The sequence below is a fragment of the Onychomys torridus genome, chromosome 17 (assembly GCF_903995425.1).
Source record: "Onychomys torridus chromosome 17, mOncTor1.1, whole genome shotgun sequence".
Taxonomy (NCBI): Eukaryota; Metazoa; Chordata; class Mammalia; order Rodentia; family Cricetidae; genus Onychomys; species Onychomys torridus.
The window spans coordinates 462,416-488,390 of NC_050459.1; the positions used below are offsets into that span (position 1 = coordinate 462,416).

Below are 25,975 nucleotides of genomic sequence, written 5' to 3' on the forward strand. Positions count from 1 at the left end.
CAGCATGTATCCCTGCAGGCCAGAAGAGGGCACCAGATCTCACTGCAGGTGGTTGTGAGCCACCATGTGGTTGCTGGGGATTGAACTCAGGACCTCTGGAAGAGCAGCCAAGTGCTCTTAACCTCTGAACCATCTCTCCAGCCCAATTACATTTCTTTATTGGAGAGAATTTGAGCCATGGCGTCATGTGAAGGTCAGAGGACAACTTTGGGTCAGTTCTCCTATTATGAGAGTCCTGGGGACTGAACTCAGGCACCGAAGCCACAAGAGGGTGTTGGATGTCCTGTGTCACTCTGCCTCGTCTGCTGAGACAGGGTCTCTTGTAGATCTGGGGCTCCATTATCCCCCAAGCCATCTCACCAGCCTGTGCTGACGTCACACTGACGGCAGCCGTCCCCTTTCCCCGCAGCTGTCCTGAGGAGGAGGGGGGCCCCTTCAGCGAGCCTGAGGATAAGAAGGTGACTGAAGCCTGCACCCTGAGACTCCGGGACTTTCAAGGTAGGCGGGGTCAGCATGTGGGCAGGTCCCTCTTGTAACCCACCTCAAGTTTATGCCACTTCAGGGTTTAATGCACAATACCATCCATTTCAAGAGTTCAATTCAGGGCCCGGGAAATGGCTCAGAAGGCAGAGTGGGTTCCACCTCCAGCACCACATACACAGGGATATGTGCCAGTTCAAGATCACCTTTAGCTATGTGGTGAGCAAAGCTAGCCAGAGCTAAAGACCACCTCAAAAATAAATGAATGAATGAATGAATGAATGAATGAATGAATGAATAGTGGGTGAATGGGTGAATGAATGAATAAGTAGATGGATAAATGATTAAAAATAAAACATCACAATTAAGTAAATGGAGCTGGGCATGGTGGCACACTCAGGAGGCAGAGGCAGTGGGATTTTCTGAGTTCAAGGCCAGCCTGGTCAACAAAGTGAGTTCTAGGACAGCAAGGGCTACACAGAGAAACCCAGTCTCAAAAACAACCAGGGTTTTTTGTTGTTTTTAGTTTTATGTGTATGGGCAGTGGGCATTTTGCATGTACGTCTGTGCACTACAAGGCATGCAAATGCATGCAGAGGCCAGAAGGAGTTAGTTACAGGTGTGAGCCACCCTGTGGATGCTAGGAATCAAATCTGCATCCAATGTAAGAACAACAAATGTTCTTAACCACTGAGCCGTCTCACTAACCCCAAGCCTTATAAACTTGGAGGCTGAGGGGAGAGGATTGATGGGAATTCAAAGCCAACCTGCATCGTGCAGCTATTTCCAGGTGAGCTAAGAGTATACAGCAAGACGACGTCTCGAAAACAAGAAATGAATTAGTTGATGACAACCCTATTTTCTGGGCTGACAGAATGGCTCAGCAGCTAACGATAGCTGGCCACCACGACTGACAACCCCATTCCAGTCCCTGGAGCTGACGTTAGAAAGAGAGAATCAAGTGCAAGTCCACGGCACTGACCACCATGCAGTCCACAGCACGCTTGACATTTGTTTGACACACCAATAAGGAAATAAGTGTTTAAAACAACCTCAGTTTTCTCACAGAAAATTTAAGAATTAAAATTCTTTTTTTAGTTTTTAAGCTAGATGCAGCTTACACCTATAATCCATGCACTTGGGAGGCCAAGGCAGGGGGATCTGCAGCCTGGGGAAGAGTAAAATCCTGTCTTCCAAAAAACAAACAAACAAACAAACAAAACAAACCAGGGGCTGGGAAGATGGTCTAGTAGTTACGAACACTTGCCGCACCACCGTGTGGGCCAGAGTTCAGACCCAGCCCCACATAGCAAGCCAGATGTCCTGTGCACACCTGTAACCCAAGGTCTGAGAAGAGCAGAGACAGGGGGATTGCCAGGATTGGCTGGCTGACAGCACAGCTGAGAAACAGAGCCCCGGTTCTGAGGAGAGATGACGCCTCCAATGAACAGGCAGAGTGATAGAAAAGGACACCTGACGCCATCTTCTGGCCTCCATGCGTGCACACGGGTGTCACACCCAAACACATTCACATACACTCATATACACAAATAAACGTGGGGGAGGGGTTTGAGACAGGGTCTTTCTCTCTCTAGTCCTGGCTGTCCTGGAACTCACTATGTAGATCAGAGATCCGCCTGGCTCTGCCTCCCAAGTGCTGAGAGTAAAGGCGTGCACCACCATATCCAGCAAATAAATCTTTAAAATAATAATAATAATAATAAGCCCGGCGGTGGTGGCACACGCCCGTAATCCCAGCACTCAGGAGGCAGAGGCAGGCGGATCTCTGTGAGTTCGAGGCCAGCCTGGGCTACAGAGCTAGTCCAGGACAGGCTACAAAGCTACAGAGAAACCCTGTCTTGAAAAGCAAAAAAAAAAAAAAAAAAAAAAAAAAATTAATTAATTAATTAATTAAAATAAAAACCTCGACTGGCAGGATGGTTTAGTGGGTAGACACTTGGCTGCCAAGCATAATGACCCAAGCTCAATCCCAGATTCCACAGAATGAAGAGAATCAACTCCTGTAAGTTGTCCTCTGTCCTCCACACATACACACAAATAAATAGATGTAATGAAATGTTTTAATAAAATATATATATATATATATATATTGTCCTTCAAGGCTCTCTGTCTCCTGCCTGTCTGCACTTGGCGGCCATTTTGGTGTTCACGGTGGGGATGAGAGGAAGGGTCAGAGGACAGGACCACACTGTGAAGCTCGTGGTGTTGAAGGGAGGGTAGGGGTGCACCTCTGAGGCTACAGGCCAGCCCAGGGGCCCCACCCTCACAGCCTGGCTCCAAGGGCAGGTCTCTGGGGCTGACTGCCACCTCTGGGTCCTCTATAGAGCGACTGAGCCTGAAAGACCAGCTGATCGCCCAGAGCCTTCTGGAGAAGCAGCAGATCTACCTGGAGATGGCTGAGCTGAGTGGGCTGGAGGAGCCGCCCCAGAGCCAAGGCCTTTTCCGAGGAGGCGGGGACCCCTCTGAGACCCTACGTGGGGAGCAGATTCTCAGATCAGCCATGAGCGAGAGTAAGTCAGCCACCCGCTGTGGTATGTTATGATATTGTAAGGGTGGGCTGCATAGGGGACCAAAACCAGGCCCGGACTCCATGTGGCCGACCTTACCTAGGACCACGGTCATTTTGCTGCAATTAAGCTACGCCTGACTCCTCTAAGCACTTCCTCTGCCAGTCAGCAAACACTCCCTGGGTGACCTGGTCAACCCCAGAGGTCTCAAGTTGGCTCAGGGTTAGGGCCCTGGCTCTGTTGGTATAGTACTTGTGTAGCATATGTGAAGAAACCCTGGCATCCCAGCACTTGGGAGACTGAGGCAGGGGGATCAAAAGTTCAAGGTCATCCCTAGCTCCATAATGAGTTTGAACTTAGTCTAGGATGCATGAAAGACATGTCTTTAGGGGGAAAACATGAAGCTCTGGACTAAGAAATGGCCAGCAGGTAAGGGTGCCAACCTCCATGTAGACAGCCTGAGTTCAATCCTAGAGATCCACGTGATAGGACAGCTCATACAAGTTGTCCTATGACATGTGTGCTGTGTCGTACGTGTGCACTCACACACATAATAAATAAGTAAAAATGTAATTTTCGTAATAAAGTTCCCTGATACAGATCCTTCTTTTCTGGGACGGCCTCCAGTAATATCCTCAGGAAAATGCATATACTCTTTGAGCCACTTTGAGGGACTTCTGGAGTCCAGAAACGTACCCCAAACTTGGACCAGAACCCCACCTCTAGCTCTGGCAGGCTGCCAGGCATCAGCAGCTCTGGTGTAAACCACTGGGTACATATAACCTACTGTCTCCACACACGTTCTATCCTGACCATGCAGAGACCCCTCTGCCAGCCTCAAGGTTAGACCCAGTAAGAGGAAGCCTTCAGTGATACAGGAGCTCCTAACAGCACCATTGCAGCCACCAGGGCCCCATGCTGTCCAGCAGGGCGGGCAGCCCAGTGGGTAGTGGCTCTCTTCTATCAGCGAGTCAGACCACTCAACCCCTTGCTGCACAGCTTAGCAGAGACCCAATAGGGGTTTTGCTCCCTCCAGCCACATCTGCATTACCCATCCACCTCTGTCTCCTGAGGCTGGCCATTGTTCTCAGCCTCCAGTGACACTCACAGCATGGGTTGGGAATGTTCTCCCCGCCTCTTGACCTGGCTAGAGACTTTGAATGGCAGAAGGTCATTGAAGGGTTTGTAGACTACCCTTCCCCCCTGTGGGCAGCCCTCCTGCCCGGCTCTCATTTAACATTGTGTCTGCTACTGGACCTAGGTAGGGACTGGTACATCACAGCCCTAGGCCTGGCTTGCAGCCAAGATTGCAGCAGGCACCCTGACAAGCTGGAGAGAAAAGTCACACTTTTTTTTTTTTTTTTTGAGGAGACATGAACAGACACATCTTCACCCCAGATAGGGAACTGACGACAGAGCAAGTAACAATAACACCAGTCCAACTGGGTGAGCCACTGAGTTTGCTGGGGTCACTTACAAGCAGGGGTGAGGGATTATTTACAACTTAAAGGCAGCTGTAGCAGTGAAAGCTGCCCCAGCCTTGGTAACAGTTAATGAAAACTGGGACCCTGGAGCTCTCCTCACGACTTGCAGTGGAAGTTGGCTGAACAGGTTGGAGAGTCTCTTTTCCCTAGCAGTCCTTTCTGTTTATATAACTTCTGGTAAGTTTCAGGGACTTCCTGAGATTTGTGCATTGTTGACTTCCTGAGTCTTAACATACCTCCCTTCAGAACTCCTGAATCTTACGGAGCCTGCCTTCAAGATGGGCTATTTTCAAACCCAATGGCTGCCCCCAAGTATGATAGCTCAGGATGGGGCTCCATTGTTAGAGTGCTTGCCTAGCACTGGGTTCTATCCCCAGGACTGCCAAAGCCAAGGTAATAGTGTATACCTATCATCCCAGCACTCACTGCCATGCTTGTCCTGACTCAGGTCTGGGTTTCCTGCTGCCCCTGGCATACCCCCACCGCCTGTTAACTCATGTCCCCCACTTCTTCCTCACAGTTGAGGGCATCCAGAGCCTGATCTGCCGGCGGCTGAGCAGCACCAGTGGCCAAGTGGAGGAGGGAGGTGTCTCTGCAGGCCTACCTCGGAGGGCTGAGACCTTCGGGGGCTATGACAGTGTGGGCAGCCCCAGCAAGAGTAAGTACGTCACCACCTACCTCCAAGGCTGTGCCTCGGGAAGCTCCTGAGTGGCAGTGTCCTGTACGGTGTGATTTCTTGAGTTTTTGGTTGTGAGCCTCGGCCTTTAACAGCCAAGCTATTTCTCCAGCATTAGGGGTGTAACTCCTGAACACAGTCCTCAGCACTCTGGATGTTGTGGGCTCTGTACTACAAAGCCAGGGCTCTGCAGCAGGCCTCCAGGAGCACCCTACCCTGTATTCATTACATGGTAGGGTGTGGGAGAAGAGGAGGGGAGAGGATCCCAGAACCTGTGGGGTTTATAGCATCCTCTTGTGATCAATTTGGGGTCTCTAGGTGGCAGCTTTAAAAAGAAAATGTGCAACAATGACCTCAGGCCCCAAGACTGGCAGGGGCCTGCTAGCAGCCCAGATTCCAAGTCCTGTGACAGCAACACCCCCAGTGGCTGTGAGGAATCGCCCCAAGCGGTAAGTGACTTCTGGTAACTAATAGTCCAAGTCAACATAACCGCCACTAACATGACAGCCTTCAAGATTAATCTTGTAGACCCCTGGGAATAGCAGGCAGTGACTTGGGAGGGAGGTGGAAGAGAGAATGGGCACAACAAAGTGGCCTTGAATCCCACACTGGCACCACAGGCTATCCAGAGTGTCGTAACAGCTGCCCACACTCCTGGCTTTCACTGGCTCTTCCCTTGCCCTTCGACTCTGCACACCCAGAACCTGCCCATTGTTGCTGAGGTCTCCAGAGGCTAAGGCCACCTGCCCCAGCTGTGGCTTGAACTGGACCCTATGTCTGGCATGGCCACATAAGCTTCACTTCCAAGCCCACCCTACTCTAGAGCTGGACATCGGCCACCCACCCACCTCCCAGACTTCCCCAAACCTTCATTTTCCAGACTCAGATCGGCATACATTAGATGGCCATAGGACTTGTACCCCTGCAGTCACAGCCCAGCCTTGGGTCCTTTCTCCTTCCCATGCCAAGAACGTGTCTCCTCTCATAGCGAGCTGTGGTGGTTTAGGTCAGTCCCATTTGATACTGTCATCTTCTTCTTCACAGGTGGAGATGCCTAGCACACAGAGCAGCTCGTGTCTGCCCACTGTCCTGGAGTCAGAGGTACCGCCCCTGGCCCATCTCCCCCAGGGACGGCATGCCCACATGTCCTGTGTACTGTCATCAGGTAGACCAATTTGGCTTTCTCTCTGCAGCTGGTCCACCGGGTCCAGACACTGTCGCAGCTGCTTCTTAGTCTCCAGGTACCTGCAGCATCAGGGAGGGGACTGGCTGCCGCTGCCTTTTGCTGGTTGGCTAAGTCTAGCCCAAGGGCATGCTATTCATCAGCCCCAAACCCTCTCTCCCTTTACCTAGGCAGTCATCGCCCAACAGGACAGCTATGTGGAGATGCAGCGAGTGGCCATCCAGGAGCGCGAGAAGCAGTTCCGGCTGCAGTCAACACGCGGGAACCTGCTCCTGGAGCAGGAGCGGCAGCGCAACTTCGAGAAGCAGCGTGAGGAGCGCGCAGGTGTAGAAAAGCTGCAGAGCCAGCTACGCCAGGAGCAGCAGCGCTGGGAGCGGGAACGTGCGCGCCAACAGCAGGAACTGGAGCTAGCAGGCGCGCGCCTGCAGGAGCGAGAGGACGAGGCGCGCCAGCTGCGCCAGCAGCTGGACCAGGAGCGCACGGAGCTGGAGCGGCAGCGCCAGGCCTACCAACACGACCTGGAGCGTCTGCGCGAGGCCCAGCGTGCAGTGGACCGGGAACGTGAGCGCCTGGAGCTGCTGCGCAGATTCAAGAAACAGAACACTGCACCGGGGGCACTGCCCCCAGAGGTGCTGGCAGAGGTGAGTGAGCCTGTGTAGCCAACCTGCTGAGCCGGAAATGTGGCTTCGTGTAGTGCTTGTCTAGCGTGCACACAGCTCCTGGCTCCAACCCCAGCAGTACGTTTAAAAAAAAAAAAAAAAAAAGCTGGATGGTGGTGGCATACACCTTTAATCCCAGCACTGGGGAGGCAGAGGCAAGAGGATCGCTGAACTCCAGGACAGCCAGGGCTACACAGAGAAACCTTGTCTTGGGGAAAGAAAAAGAAAAAGTGTAGTGGCCTGTCGTCCCAGGATTAGATCATCCTTGGCTGCATAGCAAGTACAAGGCCACTTGGACTTTGGGGGGGCGGGGGAGGAGACTGTTAAAAGGAGCACATGCCTTTAACCCCAGCACTCAGGAGGCAGGTGTATCTCTATGAGTTATGAGTTCCAGGCCAACCTAGTCTACGTAGAGTTCTAGGACAGCCAGGGCTACATAGAGAGACCCTGTCTCTGAATTAAAGTTTCTGTGAGTAATCCAGATATAAATTGTGTGGCCATACTTGTGTGTGAGAGAGAGAAAAGGCATGTATATGGCTCAGTGTGACAGTGGATGGACATAGACTGATGTGTTTCATGAGTTGTAAATCACCAGAAGCACTTTAGACTCAAGCAGCGCTCACAGAATGCAGACTGCACCTTCCCGGTGGTGAACTGGACCCAGAGCTGGGTGGGCAACACCCATTCATCTCCGAGCACTTACCAGCTGGGTTTGGTCCCCGTCCCTCATGCCCCCACCCCAGGCCAGAGACACCGAAGGGCTGGGAAGCCTTCTGTTGGGTTAACAGCCACCAGTGGGCTCGGCAGTGATGTGCTGTGTCTTCTGTTACTCAGGCGCAGCCCACAAGCCACCCTCCCAGTTTCAATGGGGACGGACCGGAGGGGCGCTTGTCCCTAGCCAAAAGCACCAGGGACCCAAGGGAGCATGCTGCTGCCTGGCACAGGACCTGAGTTCATAGAGCGACCTGAGGTGGCCCGCTGGGACAGTGTTCCTGCAGAGAGCCGGCCAGCCAAGAGTGATGTGCCCATCCAGCTGCTCAGTGCCACCAACCAGATTCAGAGGCAGACAGCCGTGCAGCAGCAGATCCCCACCAAGCTGGCTGCCTCCACCAAGGGCAGCAAGGATAAGAGCAGCAAGAGCAGGGGTTCCCAGCGTTGGGAGAGCTCAGGTGAGTGGCACCCCACCCCCAGAGCTCAGGGACCCCGTAGTATCCAGAGGTGAAGCACACCCTCCCAGTGGAGCCCTCTGTCCCAGCAGCAGAATTGAAACGACAGGCCTTGGGCAGGGAGACAGCCAGCCCAGCTCCAGCATGGGCAAGCATCTTGGCAAAGAAGCGGCTGTCCATTGTCCAACTGCATGGCATTGCTCTGACAAAAGGCAGCTTAGAGAAATGGTTTATTTTAGCTCACAGTCCAGGTTTCGGTCCATCAAGGCGGCAAGAGCGTGAGACAGCGGCCCACGGCCACAGTCGAGAGCACAGAGAAATAAATGCATGTTTGACTTGTGCCCAGCCAGCTTTCTCAGTCTCATCCAGATCAGGGCCCACATCTAAGGGATGTGGAGCCCGCTTCCAGGCTGGGTCATTCATGCTGATTAAAGCAAACAAGACAGTCCTCCACAGACGTGCCACCGGTCACACTGACGTAGACAGTCCTTCACTGAGACCTTTATCCCAGGTTGTGTCATTGACATAACCATCATGCCCGGGGTTGGGGATTTAGCTCAGTGGTGGAGCGCTTGCCTAGCAAGCACAAGGCCCAGGGTTCAATCCTCAGCTCCGGGGGGGGGGGAATCATCAAGCCCATTTACTTAGAAGCTCACAGCTGGGGCACAGGACAGGCACTAGGTAGGGGCTGTACCCAGGGTCTTTGTCCCCTCCCCATAGAAATTCCCCATTCCCTGTTGACACAGAGGGTATTGTGGGACAGGACCTTCTCCATGAGCAGAGTCCATGTCCTAATGATTATGGGAAAAGGATGTTTGCTTGGAAGCTACACCCTTCTCGCATCCCAACATTGTGTGACTCTGTGCCACCTTTCAAGTGCTTATTTGGCTGCCCGTGGGGAAGTGCCAGGGAGGGGAGGCCTACTGCCCACCCAGATGGCCGAGCCCAGCTCAGGTACCTTCCCTCTTCCAGCGTCCTTTGACCTGAAGCAGCAGCTGCTTCTCAACAAGTTCATGAGCAAGGATGAGAATTCGTCACGAAACCGCCGGTCACTGAGTCCCGTCCTGCCTGCCACCCATGGATCTGCACCTGCCCCAGGTGAGCCTGGCCACTGGGCATTGGGCCCCCTCACTGAGTGTGGCAGCTTCTGACACCAGTGTGCCCCATCTCTCTTCCAGACCCCTGCTTTCCAGCCCCAAGTCCGGCCCCAGCTACCACACCCCCTGAGGCCTTCTTCAAATCCGGAAGCACATCCCTGCCACCTGCATCCCCAGCCCCCTCACTGCCAACCACACCACTCACCGCCAAGGACGAAGTTGGCAAGGAAGATGTCATCTTCTTCTGAGGGGACCATCGCCCCCAAAGCAGACCCCTTTCTGTCCTGATAACCCTTTATGTCTCTGGGGATCCCACGGGTGACTGTTACTGTCTGGCCATCCCCTTCCCCTGCCTGAGCACACCCAGGCACTTGCTCACCTGAGGTTGCCCTGTCCGTGTCTTGGGTCTCACAGCTCTCTGTAGAATTAGTGGTAGAGTCTGGGTAGCCTCTCCAACTTTTCTACATATGTACGTGTAAACAAAGTTCTTTGAAATTGAAGGTCGAACTCCAGCTAAACCACAGAGCTGTTTTAATCCAGAGGTAGACAGCCCAAAGCTGGGGAGCCAGGAGACCAAACAGGTGGGTCTGAGAAGACACTGGCTCCAGGGGCAGGTTCTATAACCCCAGAGATCTCTGTGTGGAACTGAGTCATTAGGCACCGGAAGGCTCTAGAATCCCCCAGAGTCTAGTGAATCACCTCCTCCAAAGCAGCAATTGATGCTGGCCACAGAGAGCCTTGACCAGTAAGTGAACCAGGCAGCCCGTGGAGCAGTGGACTGGCTCTGTGGGTTCAGGAATCAATCTGAAGAGGGGCACCTACCATGTCCTCCCATCCGCCCATCTGAGACACACAACCCTGGGTTGAGCAGGGCAGCACATATCCCAGGCAGACAGTGTTTGATCCCTGTGAAATGAGCAGGATTTCCCTGGTCTTTTCAGTGTCCTGCCAGAAAGGCAGGAGTCCGGTCAGTGGCTGATCTGGTCTGGGCACCCATAGGCTCAGGTGGTGACCATGGGTGTGGTGACCAAGAGTCCGACAGCTGGTGGACGGCAGGGTGCTGACCCTGAAAGTGGTGGCATCTAATGACTTCAGAGAGCAAGGAGTGGTGTGGGGGTCCCTTGACATCTCTGTAGTGTGTCCAGAGTGTATGTATATCCACCTACCAGACCTCATCCGTGCCATGTTGCTAACCAGTGTTTTGTCCTTTTTTTTTTTGGTACTAAGACATCAGAGCACTTTAGGAAAGCTGTTTTTAAGTTCCCAGTCGATGAAGAGAACATTTCAAGACCCCACCCCTGAGTTGGGTAGGCTCACCATCAGTTGATATGCCCTGTCCCACCCCAGACACCATGATTTTTTGAACTTAGTTCAGATGGTTCCCACTTGGCCCTGGGTAGGGTTTATCATATGTGCCAGGTGGCCAGGTGTATCTCATCCATGTCCTGCACACCGTAGAGCAATGTCATCAGTATATCTGTCACCAGCAGCCGAGGTTCCTCCTCGGTGGATCTTGTTCGTAAAGCTGGTGAGCCGGCAGCATTCCCAACTCTGAGAATGAGTGCCATCCCTTGTCAATTGTGACCGTGATCTTTGTCTACCCCATGATTATTTTCACAGTGATAACAGAGCGTCCTGGCCATGGGGGTATTCTGGAATCACCCTAGAACTTATGACCAGATTCTAGCAATAAAAGTATCCAAAGGATCTCAGGCTAAAGCAGACTGTCTTGGGGTTGGGAACGGGAAGAGGGAGCTGTCTCCTGCTGGGATTTTGGTGACAGGGAACATGAATGTAGAAGGGTGAGTGGTCACATGGGTGTGGTTCGGTTGGTAGAGTGCTCACCTTGCATTCATGAAGCCCTAAATTCTATCACCAGTTTAGCATGATGGTGCACTCTTGTAAACTAGGCACTCAGGAGGCGGATGTAAAGGATCAGAAGTTTGACCTGGGGCTGTGGGTAAATGCAAATGTGAGGGCCTGAACCCAGGTCAGAAGTCTGATACAGAAGCATGCCTCTGTAATCCCAACACTTCTAGGATGGGAAGCAAAGACAAGAAATCCCTGGGAATGCATTGGCCAGCTAGCCTAATGTACACAGTGGCAGACAAGCTGCTGGAGCCTGAGGTGGTCCTCTGACCTCTCCACACATGCCTATATTCACACATATACTTCATGTTTAAGCACTTGGAGCTGGAGAGATGGTTCAGTGTTTAAGAGCACTGGCTGCTTTTAGACAGGACCTGGATTTAGTTCCATGGTAGCTCCAAACCATCTGCAACTCCAGTTCTAGGGGATCCAACCTCTTTCCCCCATAGGCACCAGGCATGCATATGGTACACATACATAGACTAGGGCACATACATGAGTAAGTCTTTTTATGAAGAATAAAGTTTAGTTGGTTATGGTGGCACACACCTTTAATGTCAGCACTTGGGAGGTGGAGGCAGGCCGACCTCTGAGTATGAGGCTGGCCAAGGCTACATAGTGAGACCCTGTCTCAAAGAAAGTAAGTTTCAAGCATCCTTGACTACATACAAGGCAGCCTGGCTCACAGGCAGCCTTGTCTCAAGCACAGAATAAATAAGCAACGGTTGGGGCTGGAGCTCAGTGGTGGTGGAGTCGGCTAGTAAATGTGAGATCTTAGTTCCATCCCATCCAGAACCACTGGACAGCTCAGCTGAGCCTTTTCTGCAAGTGTCTGGCCTCATGTTCCCTGTCTGTACCACATGTGGTTAATGTCCAAGGCCTTCCCACCCCAGGCTTAGACCTCAGGCTCAGCGTCTGTCTTCCTGGCACCCTGACTAGGTGAGGCACTGCTCTGTGGGCGTGGGGATGTGGGGCATGGGCTCAGACTTACAGGACGCCAACATGACGCCCTTGAGAGCTAGTGCAGGTGAGACCACCACAAGGCCATCCATTAACCCTGCACAGGTGCTCCACAAGTGAGAGGCTGGAGTGCTCTGTTGGGGGTCCTCTTGTACCCCACTACCCCAAGTGGTCCCAGCATCCCAGTAGTTCACAAATACCTATTTTTGTAAAACCAAAGTTTCGTGGACTTCTGGCCAACACCAAAAGGGTGGGGGTTGGGGCCATCGTATCTCGACCGTACAATACTGCTTGGCTCATCTGTCACTAGTACCCAAACTTGGAGGGGCAGGGGGGCAGGGAAGAGAGAGTTTGGAGAAAAGGGAGGAAAATAAATTCCTGCACTTGGGAAACAGCCTGACCTATGTAGTAGGGCTGTTCCACAACACACGCAGGAAAGGTTGGTGTCTTATAAAGTTGAAAGGCAGCTGTATCTGGTCTCCCAGGCTGGGCCCAGCACCCTCAAACATCATTCTTGGCTTTCAGATTAAAACTCATTGGCCAGGCGGTGGTGGCGCACGCCTCTAATCCCAGCAGCATTCAGGTGGCAGAGACAGGTGAATCTCTGTGAGTTTGAGGCCAGCCTGATCTACAGAGTGAGTTCCAGGACAGGCTCCAAAGCTACAGAGAAACCCTGTCTCAAAAAACCAAAAATAATAATAATCATAATCATAATAATCCTACATGCGGACCCGTGAGATGGCCCCCTGGGTAAAGGTGCTGCCGAGCCAATCCCCAGGATTCACATAGTGGGAATAGTGGTACATACACTCAAATGTAATAAAAACTTAAACTGATTTAAAAAAAAAAAAAAAAAGCTCCCCCACACACTATAGTCTCTTTGATATAGGACACAAACCCACATATCTTTAGAGGCCAGCAAGCATGGCCTGGCCACAGCTTAAACAGGCCTCTGTGGCCCGCGATGCCGAAAGATGCCATGGCTGGCCTGATAGGTGTGGCCTTCCTGAGGGCAGCAGCACACACTTTCCCTCCCAAGCCTGGGCACAGTGGGCAGGGGTCAGTCAGCTCCTGAGAGACCCGTGGCTGAGGGGTCCCGAGGTGCGGAATGGAGATGAGCCGTTTCTCACTTCATGTCCCATGCGCCTGTGTAAGCAAACGGTGTGGCATAGGCCTAGAGGAGGGAAGGCCAGCATGGCGGCTCCAATCACCTCACATACAGACTGGCACCATACCAAGATGTTTAATAGACACTCCAGTATTCCAGCTTCCCCAAAGCCCGACCCAAGGCGTGGCATGTCTCTCCCACTCACCTTCAGGTAAGCCAGTGAGTGGGAGGTTCTAGCAGAGTCCTGGGACTTCGAGAGCCTGGCCTTGGCTCTGGGAGTCCTGGGGTCCTCATGTGTCCCTCACTCCCCAGAGAAGCAGCATCCCCTGAGGCCCTAGGTGGGACCTGAGATCTACCAGCCCTCTTCCCACCCTGGCCAGCAGTTCCCACTCTGGGAATCTGAGCCCTCTGTGGAGCCCCACAGCGTCCTCCACCTGCCACTCCAGGGCCTCACCCAGAGCTGTCTGCCCCAGCTGTGCCGCCAGCCCTGGCAGCCTGATACATGCTGAGGAGGGAGGAGATGGTACCCATGAGGCCCACCAGCCAAGGAGGGAAACGGCCAGCCCACAGGACACCTTGGGGCAGCCAGTGCACGGCGTTTGCCAGGTCAGCCAGGTTGCTGAGTAGAGTTAAAACCTCTGACCACATCCTCGCCTCCATGGCCCTCCTCTTGCTCCTGGGCAGCTGGCTGTGGGAGAGAAAAAGGAGGGAGACGCTCATTGCCGGCCCTTCCCATGTCCCCCAGAAAGGAGCAAGCACAGAGTGGCCCACAGCCTCAATTCCACGCCTTCTTTCCAGGATCCCTGGGCATGTGTAGGGGTATGGGTATTGTCCTCAACTTCACATCACCCGCCCTGCTATGGGATGCAGCCATGAAGGCTCAGCCTGTAGTCCTCATTCTAACAAGCCTGTTTCCCTACCTGGAAAAGGTCTACTGCCCTCCCAGAGGCTAGAGCAATGCTCTTTGAAACACACACACACACACACACACACACACACACACACACAACCACACACCGTTAACACCCACCCTTTTGTAGTGATCCATTCCTGAACCTTGCAGCCAACAAGGTTGTTGACCACTGTCTTTCCTCATATATGGAGAGGTTGGGAGGATCATTGGATCTTCATCTGACATTCTAGTTGCTTCCTTCTGACCTCCCAGCTCTGCTTGTATGCTGTTCTGCCCTAACTGCAAGAGGTGCTATGCAGCTATGAGGAAGTTGTCATCCATGCTGGGGTAAGACTTTCCCATGATACAGCTGTTTGGGGGTCACCCACACTCCCGCTGTTTGGTTCCACAAGTTGGACTTTGACTAAACCATACTTTAAGTTTGTTACTGATGTCCCATGAAGCATGGCAGACATCTCTTTACAACTTTGCAGGGAAAGGGTTCCCACGTTAACCCTGCAAAGGTCAGCAGGGGCATGGCTGAGAGTCATGGCCACTCTGTGCACCTTGCAGGAGAAGTTGGGATGGGTACCTGGTGAAGGGGCCTGTGAGGCTCCACAGCTTCTGTCTTAGCTTCAGTACTATCCACAGGGACCTGCAACACAGAGGACCATGGGGACGCCCTGCGAGAGCAGCATGGCAAGCTGGGGAGGAGGGCGTCAGCTCTCCACAGTGGCGAAGGCAGCAAGAGCCTCCTCCACTGCCTTCAGCCTTGGGAACTGAGACCAGCCGCCCTCCATACTTGGCCGGCAGTGGTCTTGCATGCAGCCTCCTGCACAGAGCTACAGGCGGGCTGCGTTGTGGGAGAAGGACTTGTCGCTTTTAGGAGGGAAGGCTGGGGTTCTGTCCTAGTTAGCTTTAACTGTCAAACTGAGTTAGCCTAGAGTCACCTGAGAGGACAGCCTTGACCGAGGGTCAGATTAGCCTGTGGGCGTATCAGGTTACGGTAGTAACTAGAGAATGGAGGAAGCCCTGAGTGACAGGAGTCCTGAGTAAATATGTATTGTTGACTCACACGGCCATGTCAAAGATGCCTTAGTCCCACGTGAGTGGCAAAGTCTCCCGGGAAGAGTGAGGCTCAGAGGGAGGGCAAAGGTTTCCTAGAGGATCCGAGCGTGATGATTGGCCAGTGTGTACAATAACTAGCTACCGCAGCCGCCGCCTCACAGATGTTTAGTCTGAGGCTGCTGCCTCCTGACAGTTCCTTCTGAGACTATCTGACCCCCGCCCTCCCCATGTACCGCACATAATAAACTGAGGTTCCTGGGTGCAACCAGCAGTACGTGCAGCGGTAGATTCCTCCACTCCATCAAAGTGCACACACCCTGCCCGACCTCAGTTTGCTTTTCTCTTTCTTTACTCTGGTGGTGGTGGTGGTGGTGGTGGTGGTGGCGGCGGCGGCTGGATGATTTTTGTTTTGAGACAGGCTCTCACTACGTAACCCTGGCTTCCCTGAAACTCACTGTGTAGACCAGAGTCCCAGCGTTTCTGGACATGTACCCAAGGCTCTGTCCATTCTTTAGTGTCACTGTCCTTTCTTCACTCCCTTGGCCTCCCCGGTCAGGGTTCCAGATCCAAACTCTGCAGGTCATGGCACCTATGAGTGAGCCAGCAAGCAGTGTTCCTCCGTGGCTCTCTGCCTTCACTTCCTGCTCTGACTTCCCTCAGCGATGGGCTGTGACCTGGAAGTATGAGCCAAATAACCCCTTTCCTCCCAGAGTTGGTTTTGGTCAGAGTGTTGTCATAGCAACAGAACCAAGTTAGGACAGGTTCTCATGGAGCACACGCTGGCCTTGAACTTCTGATCCTCCTGCCTCTGGGATGACATGCATGTGCCACCATGTCTAGTTTATGCAGTGTTGAGGGTGGAAAGCAGGGCCTTGTGCATGCTAGGCAAGCACTTTACCAGGACACATTCCTAGCCCAGGAGGGCTAAGGACTTAACCTGCATCCCACCAGAATGGACCGTGCTCTGGACCTGCCCAGTGCTCGGAGGCAGCCAACAGTGTGCATGGGGATGGAGACAGCAAGCTGGATGGGACCTCAGAGGTCACTGAGGTCAGCAAGAAACCACAGTCATGAAAGGACATCTGGATATTGCCCAAGCATGTCAGAGGAGCACACATCCAAAGGCTGGCAAGGGATTATCAGAGCCAGGCACGGTGGCACAGGCCTATCATCCAGTGGTGGCACAGGCCTATCATCCCTGCTTCTTGGGAGGCTGAAGCATGAGGATCCAAATTCAAGGCCTTCCTGGAATACTTAATGAGGTTCTCTCTCAAAAAGTAAAATAAAGCTGGGTGGTAGTGGCACATGCCTGGGAGGCAGAGGCTGGCAGATCTCTGTGAGTTCGAGGCCAGCCTGGTCTACAGAGCGAGTTCCAGGACAGCCAGGGCTGCACAGGGAAAGCCTGTCTCTTTTTTAACAAAAAGTTAAAAGAAGAGCTGTCAGGATGGCGTGGCGGGAAGGCCCTGGCAGCCAGGCCTTGCCTTTCCCTGCGTTGGATCCCAGTATCCACTCGGTAAAGGAAATAACTGCCCAGCTGTCCTCTGACCTCCATGCATGTGCACACACACAAACGAATGAAGTCAATAAATATACAGAAAAAAAGTGAGTAAAAAGAGGGCTGGAGATAGAACCCTTCACAAATCAGTGCTGAGGGGACCTGGTGCTCACTGAACAACCAACGTAGCTGAGTTAGTAAGGCCCAGGCCAGTAAGAACAGAAAGAAGAAAAAAGATGGAGGGCCAGCAAGATGGCTCAGCGGGTAGAGGTGTGCTTGCCACCAAACCTAAGGACCTGAGTTCAATCCCCAGAACCCAAATGGTTCAGGGAAAGAACCAACTCCTCTGAACTCCACATGTGCCCACACACAAAGAATCAAAAGAAAATTTAATTAAATAATAAAAACGTAAAATAAAGGGGAATGACTGAGTAATGCCACCTGAGGTTGACTTCTGGCCTCCACGCGCTCACACATACAGGTGTAAAAGCAAAGAGAAATGAAAAACAAATAATTAAAAAGAAAAGCAGGGAGGACCATGGGAAATGGCCCCGTGGTTAACAGTGCTCACAACCATTGAGACGTTAGTCCAGACCCCAGCGCCCACGTGGCAAGCTGGGCATGTAACCCCAGCCCTACAGGCGGGAGAGCAGAGACAGGGGGTCACTGAGGGTCGTTAGCTGCCGAACTAGCCAAAACGCAAGCTCTGGGTCAGACCAAGACACCCCCTCAAAGGGGTGACAGAGGACATTCTATGTCTCCCTCTGGCCTCCGCCAGGCACACATGCCAGGCACACACACCTACTGTATTCAACACAAACAATTAACAAACCCATTTTTTTTTTTTTTTTTTTTGAGACTGGAGAAGGGACTTGGTGGTCAGGAGCAAGTGCACTGCTCTTGCAGAGGGTGGATTCGGTTCCCAGCACTCACGTTGGGCAGCTCACAACTGATGTCACCCCAGCCCCAGAGACTCCAACACGCTCTTCTGGCACAGGCACTACTCATATGCATAACGGCATGAACATAATTAAAGACAAAACCTTTTGTTGTTGTTGTTGTTGTTGTTGTTGTTTTTCGAGACAGCTTTTCTCTGTGTAGCTTTGGCACCTTTCCTGGAACTCACTTGGTAGACCAGGCTGGCCTCGAACTCACAGAGATCCGCCTGGCTCTGCCTCCCGAGTGCTGGGATTAAAGGCATGTGCCACCACCACCCGGCTGACAAAACCTTTCTTTAAAAGCTTTCAAAAAAAAAAATCCATCTTTTAAGAGAGAGGGAAAGAGAGAGGAGAGAAGGGGCGGAAGGTGGGTCTGTCAGAAGCAGAGAGAGACTCTAAGACTCTGCAGTGCTAACTTTGAAGGAGGAAGGGGCCACCAGCAAAGGGATGTGGGCCCTCTAGAACTGAAAAAAGGCAGAAGCGGAAACGCTCGGAGCCTCCAGGGAGGGACCAGCCTTGACCCACCTGGACTTTACCCTATGAAATTGATTTCAGGTTTCTGACCTCCAGCACTGTAACAGATCTGTATTGTTTTAACTAGTACATTTGTGTCCAACTGTTACAGCAGTTACCTCACCAGAAACAAACACAGAGGGTCAAGGGTGGGGGGTTGCAGACACTGCTCAGTAGCTGAGACACTGGCTGCTCTTTCAAAGGACCTAGGTTGGTTCCCAGCACCTCACAGCTGTCTGTAACTCCAGGATCCGCCATCCTCTTCTAGCTTCTATGGGCACTGCACACACAGGGTACACAGACATGTGTGCAGGCAAAACACCCATGCACAGAAAAATTTTAAAAAAAAATTAAGGAAGGAAATGCCAATATGTGAAGATTTGCCTCCTTCAAGCCTCCTAACGAAATATGTAAGGATTGGCACCCCTACTGCTTTGCTTGGGGACTTGGGGACTTCAGGTGGCCCCCCTGGCAGATGTCACATACCTGACAACTCCAAGGAGTAGAGAGAGAACCCAGAGGGCTGTGCTCAGTGTCCACCACCGAGCCGAGTCCACCTGCAGGACCTTGGCATCAGCAGCCCAGGCGACATGCTCACACGGGTAGTACAGCTGGTCAGCCATGTTACTTAGGACAGACAGCCATCGGATGAAGATGTCCTCCTCCTGTGAAACCAAGTGGTGGGGATAGGCCTGCAAGTTGGACCTCCCCACTGCCTGACTTAGTGCCATTCTGGGTCCCAAGACCACAGTCTGTGCCCTGGTGTCTGGGCAGGACAGCCCACCTCTAACAGCTGTACAAGAAGAGAGCTCGGGGCCTGTGCAGGCCTGGCTTCCTCTGCTCATGCTCATTGGACAGCTCACTGGGTCTCAACTCGGGCAATAGAATTATCTGGAGATCTGTCAAAACCCCACACCCTATACCAGCCCTGAGCATTGCCTCAGAAGGACTGGGATAGACAACAAAGGTTTGTTGTTGCTGTTATTTAATTTGTATTTGTTTATTTGGTGTGTGTGTGTGTGTGTGTGTGTGTGTGTGTGTGTGTGTGCATGTATGCACATGCATGTACAAACACAGCCATGTGTGGGCAGGACCCTCCAAGGCCAGAACAGCATAGGATCCCTTGAAGCTGGAGATAGAGGCATTTATAAGCTACCTTGGTCCTCATAATTAAGCAGCAAGCAGTTTAACCACTGAGCCATCTGTCTGGCCCAGGAATTTTGTTTTAAAAATGGAGTCTCATATATCCCAGGTGGTCTCAAACTAACTATGTAGCTGAGGATGATCTTAAACTCGGTGTGGTGTGGTGTGGTGTGGTGTGGTGTGGTGTGGTGTGTGTATGTGTGCATGTGTGTGTGTCTGTGTGTGTTATGCACATGAGTATAAGTGCCTTTGGAGGCCAGAAGAGAATATGGGATTCTCCAGAGATGGAGTTACAGACAGTTGTGAGCTCTCTAATGTGGGGGCTGGGCATCAAACTCTGCTTTTAACTGCCCGTCCATTTCCAACCCATTTTTTTGTTTTTGTTTTGTAATTCTTGGTGTGTATATGGGGTGTATGTGTGTGTGTGTGCATTCTTGTACGTGAGTATAGGTGCATGCTTGCCACAGCACTTGTGTGGCAGTTGGAAGACCACCTCATTCCTTCCATGCCTTCTATTTTGACTGAGGCAGAGTCTCTTGCTTTCTCCCTCTGCTCACCAAGCTAACTGTCCTTCTGGGGAGTCTCCAGTCTCCACTTCCCACCTCCCTGAAGAAATGCTAGGATCATAGACTGGCACATTCTGTGGGTTCTAGAGATTTGAACTCAGGCCCCCACAGGCACTTTAAGCTGCTGAGCCATCTCCACAGCCTGCACTATTTTTTGAGACTGCCTCTCTCAGGTCCTGACGCTCACTAAACAGGCTAGGCTGACTGGCCAGGGCATCCCAAGGCCCCTCCTGTCTCTGCACTGAATCACAAGCATGAGCCACCACACTTAGTTTACAGGGGCTTGGAGACTCACACTCAGGTTCTCAGGTTGCACATCAGGCATTTCAGAGACTGACCAACCATCTCCCCAGCCCAGATCTCAACCTCACATCCACCTGCCTCTGCCTCTCAAGTGCCAGGATACTACTGGAAGCCCCCACCCCTGGTTCAGGAGCCTTTAAAAAGTGTGTGTATGTGTGTGTGTGTGTGTGTGTGTGTGTGTGTGTGTGTGTGTGTGTGTGTGTGTGTGTGTGTGTGTGTGTGTGTGTGTGTGTGTGTGTTTGTGGGCATGCAGGAGGAGGCCAAAGGACAACACCTTTTAAGAGTGGGTGTTCTCTGTCCACTGTACCTTTCAGGGACCTAAACTCAGGTGATCAAGTTTGTAGAGCAAGCGTTTTTACCTGCCGAGGCTGGGGTGTGGCTCAGCAGCAGAGCCCCTGCCTAGATTCCCCCACTGAGAGGCAATGTAGGGGCTTAGCAGTAAAGTGCTTAAGTAACATGTACAAGGCACCAGTTCCATGGCCAATACTGCCATAAAAAAAATAAGATCACCCAATAAGAAGCCCTTAAAATACCCACTGAGGCCATTGCTCCTAGCTCCTTGGGAAGGTCTAGCCCCCTCTCCCTACAGCCCCATTAACCCTGTTACCTCTGTCCCCAGGCCATACTGTTTAGTGTAGACAAACATGGCCGGGTCATCAAAGAGTCGCAAGACAGTCCTGCAATGGCTGAGCTGGGCTGACACCACCAGCAAGCGCCTTCCCACGTCAGACCTGCTGGGACATTGTTCCACTAGGACCCCACCGACGAGCTGGCAGCAATAGCCCAGTGTCCGGATCTGTGGGAGACCACCAACAGTTACCACAGTCCCTATCACGAGCTGAGCTGCAATCCCCACCACACCCAGCCATGGGCCCTCAGGATGGAACCTGGAAAGGGTTCTAAGAGTTGCCAGGCATGGTGGCTCAGGCCTACACTTCTCAGAACTTGAGAGACTGAGGCAGGAGGATCTCCCATAAGTTAAAGGCCACCCTGGGCTATTGAGTGAGCTCCTGTCTCAAAAAAACAAGAAGTTCTAAGAGTCAACAAACTTCCAACCAAACTGAAAGGTTTTGTGTCTTCTGCTCCCTTCTTTTGGTTGCTGAGGCTGGGTCTCACTCTCACCTCACTCACCACATAGCAAGTCACTGTCATCCCCCTGCCTCAGCATTCCAGTGCTGTAATTACAGGCATGAAGCACTTTACCTGGCTAAAAACTGAAAGTTTCTCTCTTTCCTTTTTTTTTTTTTTGAGCTGAGGATCGAACCTAAGGCCTTGCGCTTGCTAGGCAAGCGCTCTACCACTGAGCTAAACCCCCAACCCCTCTCCTTCCTTTAAAGATATAACTTTATGGTAGTTGTTGTCGATTTGAGACAAGGTCTCGTGTAGCCTAGGCTAACCACTGTCTGTGGTCATGATTAGAATTGCTAATCCTCTGTAGCCCCTACCATGTCTGTCTGCACACATGGTGGCCATGCTCCCCACCATGATGATAATAGACTGAACCTCTGAAATTGTACGTGAGCCCCAATTAAATGTTTTCCTTATTTAAAAAAAAAAAAAAAGAATTGCTAATCCTCCTGCTTCTACCTCCCAAGTGCTGGAATGAGAGGTGTGCAACGTATTTGGAATACACGGTGCTGGGGATGAACCCAAGGCCTCCTGCATGCTAGACAAACACTCTACCAACATCCCAGGCTCTCAAGAGGTTCTTTTAGATGGGAGCTTGACATCCAAATCCAAAAAGTGCCACACAGCCAGGTGTGGAGAGGCACACCTGTCATCCCAGTGCCAGGGGAGGCAATGCACAGAGCCCTCCCTGGGCCCGCCCTGTCCTTCGGACTCCTCTGGTTTGATCCCGCCCACACGCCACACCGTTTTAGCCTCAGTTCAACCCAGCCAGGTGCCTGAGCCCCGAATCTTCCCACTTAGTCCCTCATACCCTGCCTCATTCGTTTCCTCTGCTCCCCAACTTTCCCCAAACCCAAATCTCCAGAATTTGACTTTTTAACCATGAACCAAAAGATGCTGAAGCCGCATGGAATAGTTCGCGCTGCCGTCACGGAAGAATTGTTACAGAAGGTGAGCCAGAGGGATGGGATGCATGCCTCATTAGCGCCTCTCAAACTATGTTAACCCCAGTCTCAGGATCACAGTCATGTCGGGTGCTGAGGACTGACAGTGTTTTTGTTTTTGTTTTTGTTTTTTAGCTGAGGATCGAATCCAGGGCCTTGAGCTTGCTAGGCAAGCGATCTACCACTGAGCTAAATCCCCCCCCCCCCTTTTTTTTTTAGCTGGACTCCACCTCCCCTGTGCTGAGGTTGCGGGCATGCGCCACTATTCAGAATTCAGGGGTCGTGTTAATGACAACCCAGCTTCAAGGTTATCCGTAGCTTCTCCCCACTTTCAGGCCCACACCAACTCAGACACATTTATTACCAGGCAGGGTTTAAATCTCAAAAAAGGATTTAGAGCCCATCTAGGACCATCCAAAGTCCTGGGGTCATTCTAGGGACTAGTTAAAAAATTGCTTTATTTATTTATTTGTTCGTTTGTTTATTTTTATTTTTATTTATTATTATTAGTTTTTGAGCTGAGGATCGAACCCATGGCCTTGCTCTTGCTAGGCAAGCGCTCTACCACTGAGCTAAATCCCCAACCCCGTTTGTTTATCTTTAAAGACTTATTTATTACATATACAGTGTTCTGTCTGCTTGTATGCCTGCAGGCCAGAAGAGGGCACCAGGTCTCATTACAGATGGTTGTGAGCTACTGTGTGGTTGCTGGGAATTGAACTCAAGACCTGAGGCAGGAAGAGAAGAAAGTTCAAGGCCAGCCGGGCCTACATGGTAATTAGAGGGCAGCCAGAGCTCCATAAGACCCTGCTTCCACAAAGAGAGAAGACTTGCCATGGAGAGTTCCACAGGAGTGCTGGCTTGTGTCACCAGTGGTGGAAATGGCAGGGACAAAGAAAACAGAACTATTTCCGCCTCCTGGGTTCTCTTTGGCCCACAAGGCAGGGCACCAGGCTGAGAGAAAACTTTTATTTGCCCTTCCTGGCCTAGCCAAAGCCCTAGCTGGACTGAAGGAACAGTCTAAGCGATAAAATAGTAATTTGCTTCAAACACTTCAGAGAGAAGAAAGGCATTCAGTAAGAGACGTGGATCACAGAGAGTCAGCCGCCTCAGCACTCTTGTATCTTTGTTTCTGTTGTGTTTGAGACAGTAGCCTAAACTGGCCTTGAACTCCTTCCCACTTTGAGTGCTGAGATCACAGGTTTGTGCCAACGTATCTGGTTTATTCGGTGCTGAGGATGGACCTCAAGGCTTCATCTATCCTAGGAAAGCACCAGGCTCAAGACCCAACTCCTTCAATATTTGCTTGTCAGAAATCGCTGCTTTCAAGCTGTGTGTGGTGATACACATCTGTCATCCCAGCAACTTGGGAGGCTGAGGTAGGAGGGTATCACAGAAGACACCAGCCTGGGTTGCATACTGAGTTCCAGTGAGGCCTTGCTCTTATTGATTATAACTCCTTTTCTGTTTGGCTGTAACGGTGAACATTGTAATTTAGATGTTCAACTTAGGAGAGAAAAGGGTTGAATGTCATCGTGGAGCCACCAGTAATGTCTGTCTATAAGGAACTGGTCAGGAAAGCCACGCCTAACCTCACAAGCCTGCGTGGATCAACCAAAATTCTCAAGTGGATGGAATTTTACTGTCACCAAAATATTTCAGATGCAGCCTCTGCTTTGGAACATCCAAAATCCCCATGTGAGGTGTCTGTGGCAACCAGTGGCTAGGCAGATACTATACAGGGATCTGATTGGTATGGCTGTCCATCCAAGAAAAAAATTTAAGTGACCAGCTACAATGGATTTGATTAGTAGTCGTCATGGCTAGGGCCTGGAAGTCTGGCCACGTTTGGCTGAAATAAACCAAGTGCCCACATGAATGTTCAGCTACAGGGAAAGCAATGTAACGTGCTAAACCCTATTGGAGGTTACTCAGAACAATCCAAGAACACTGGTGTCTTGGTGAGATCTTGGTTATTATTTGATTCAGCAGGGCTGGATTGGCAGGTTTGACCTCAAATGTCCAACACTAGATGACAGTGTTTGTGATTGATCTGGACGAGGACCAAGGCACCAGCTAGCAAGCCTCTGCCTTGCTAAAAACTATTACATTCCTAAAGCTAGCCCCCTGTTGGCCACTTCCTCCTCCTGTGACTACCAAGGTCCAGCTATCAAAGTATTAAAGTTCAGCAATCAGAAGTCCCCTTCGGCTGCCCTAATTAACATGCCCAATTAAAATCAAGCGCCTCATCCTAACACGGGGTTTTCCTTTAACCCTTATAAACTGCCATTTGCTTATGGGCCACATCTGTCTCCTCTCTATCCAGAGGCGGTCCTCTGTCCCGGCAGGACAAATACTCCTCCCCACTCCCTCTTCCCTGCCCCCTCTCCCTCTTCCCTGCCCCCTCTCCCTCGTCCTCGGTCTCCTGTCTTTGTCTCTCTTTCCCTGCCCTTTGTCCTCCTGGGGCAAAGAAATCTTTGTGCTGAGAACTTGGTCTTGAGGTGTGTTGTACCGACACCGGTCCCTTTAGGAACCCCTCTCTGCCCTCAGTTTCCCTGTCTCTGAGTTCTGACCAAACTGCAGGTCACTCCGGCCCAGCACGGACCCAAGCCTCCTCTCACCAGGCGGTCCCGGCCCCTGTAGGACTCCAGCGAGGAAGCCAGACTGTTCAGCAGCGCCATGGCAACTCGATCATGACGCCACCAGGGGCGGGGTCGAAACTCCTTCCGGAAAGGGTTGAAGGCTGGCGCAGGCGCAACAGTGGCCCTTTGTCTCAGTACCGGCGCCCTGTCGGCGTGCTAACCTGAACCCAGTGTGCAGATGTATTGCTGCTCCGTGTGTACTCCCGGCCCCCAGGCACGCAGAATGACCTTCACCCAGAACGAGCCTGTTGCAATCCGCTCCACGGCTGCTCAGGCAGCTCCACAAGCAAAATGTTTCAAAATTAATCACTGTCCACGTTTAAAAAAAAAAAAAAAAAGATCCAAGCAAAAGCAGGTGTCAGACCCACACCAAAGGGATTTCTCCTTAAAAGCGGGCTGCACCTGTGGCCTGCTTGATCAGCTTGTCTGTAGCGAGCATGTGTGACCGGTGTACTCTCACATCAAGGCATCTTGACTTTCATTTTCTTTGAAGAGGATCTTGGTTGTTTGGTGGTTTGATTTTTGGATTTTTTTTGGACCTCCTAAAAAATAGCTCAGGCTATCCTCGAACTCACCATGTACTCAGGCTGGCCTTAAATTGCTGACTCAGTCTCCCAAATGCTGGAATGACAGGCACTTTGACACAAGGCTGCAAGGCATCTCTAGACCTTATTAGAAGAAAATGAGCTGGGCATGGTGACACTCGCCTTTAATCCCAGCATTCAGGAGGCAGAGGATCTCAGTGAGTTCTAGGCCAACCAGATCTACTTAGGGAGCTCCAGGATAGCCAGGACTGCATAGAGAGACCCTGTCTCAAGGGGGGTGGGGGGTGGGGAAGCTAACCAAAAGCAGAAAGAAAAGACCAGCAAAGGGCTTCTGTGGTAGAGGCTTGTGGGCCAAGCTTAATGCATGAGCTCCTTCCCTAGCACTAATATGGTGGAGGAAAAAGCAAGCCGTCTTCTGACCTCCCCAATTACACCTTTTCTCGTAGTGTGTGTGTGAACAACAACAAAATATACAAAGATCTCTCTCTTCCAGGAAGGACAAAGGTTGATCACTTAAAGGCGTTAGATCCATATCTTCCGGGAGATGGCACCGGAGGATTCAATTTAACAAGCTGGGTTTTGGGGGAG

The 25,975-nt window shown here is 51.7% G+C and overlaps 2 protein-coding genes across 2 annotated transcripts in view; one reads left to right on the forward strand and one right to left on the reverse strand.

Annotated features, from left to right (window-relative positions):
- Arhgef18 (Rho/Rac guanine nucleotide exchange factor 18) overlaps window positions 1-10,980 on the forward strand; it is a 95,869-nt gene extending 84,889 nt beyond the window's left edge. Inside the window, 11 exon segments of the mRNA XM_036166482.1 lie at window positions 410-498; window positions 2,826-3,011; window positions 5,013-5,150; window positions 5,487-5,617; window positions 6,213-6,269; window positions 6,362-6,409; window positions 6,522-6,992; window positions 7,845-7,910; window positions 7,912-8,179; window positions 9,149-9,274; window positions 9,355-10,980. Of these exon segments, the coding sequence (XP_036022375.1) occupies window positions 410-498; window positions 2,826-3,011; window positions 5,013-5,150; window positions 5,487-5,617; window positions 6,213-6,269; window positions 6,362-6,409; window positions 6,522-6,992; window positions 7,845-7,910; window positions 7,912-8,179; window positions 9,149-9,274; window positions 9,355-9,521 (1,747 nt within the window). The 3' untranslated portion in view covers window positions 9,522-10,980.
- Window positions 10,981-13,326: 2,346 nt separating this feature from the next.
- On the reverse strand, window positions 13,327-24,906 carry Pex11g (peroxisomal biogenesis factor 11 gamma). The gene is made up of 5 exons (XM_036209255.1): window positions 24,822-24,906; window positions 20,736-20,924; window positions 18,603-18,781; window positions 14,695-14,757; window positions 13,327-13,898 (listed from the first exon to the last, which is right to left on the reverse strand). Exons 1-5 carry the CDS (start codon window positions 24,879-24,881, stop codon window positions 13,661-13,663), a joined length of 729 nt encoding a protein of 242 aa, XP_036065148.1. The 5' UTR covers window positions 24,882-24,906; the 3' UTR covers window positions 13,327-13,660.
- Between the last annotated feature and the right edge of the window lie 1,069 nt (window positions 24,907-25,975).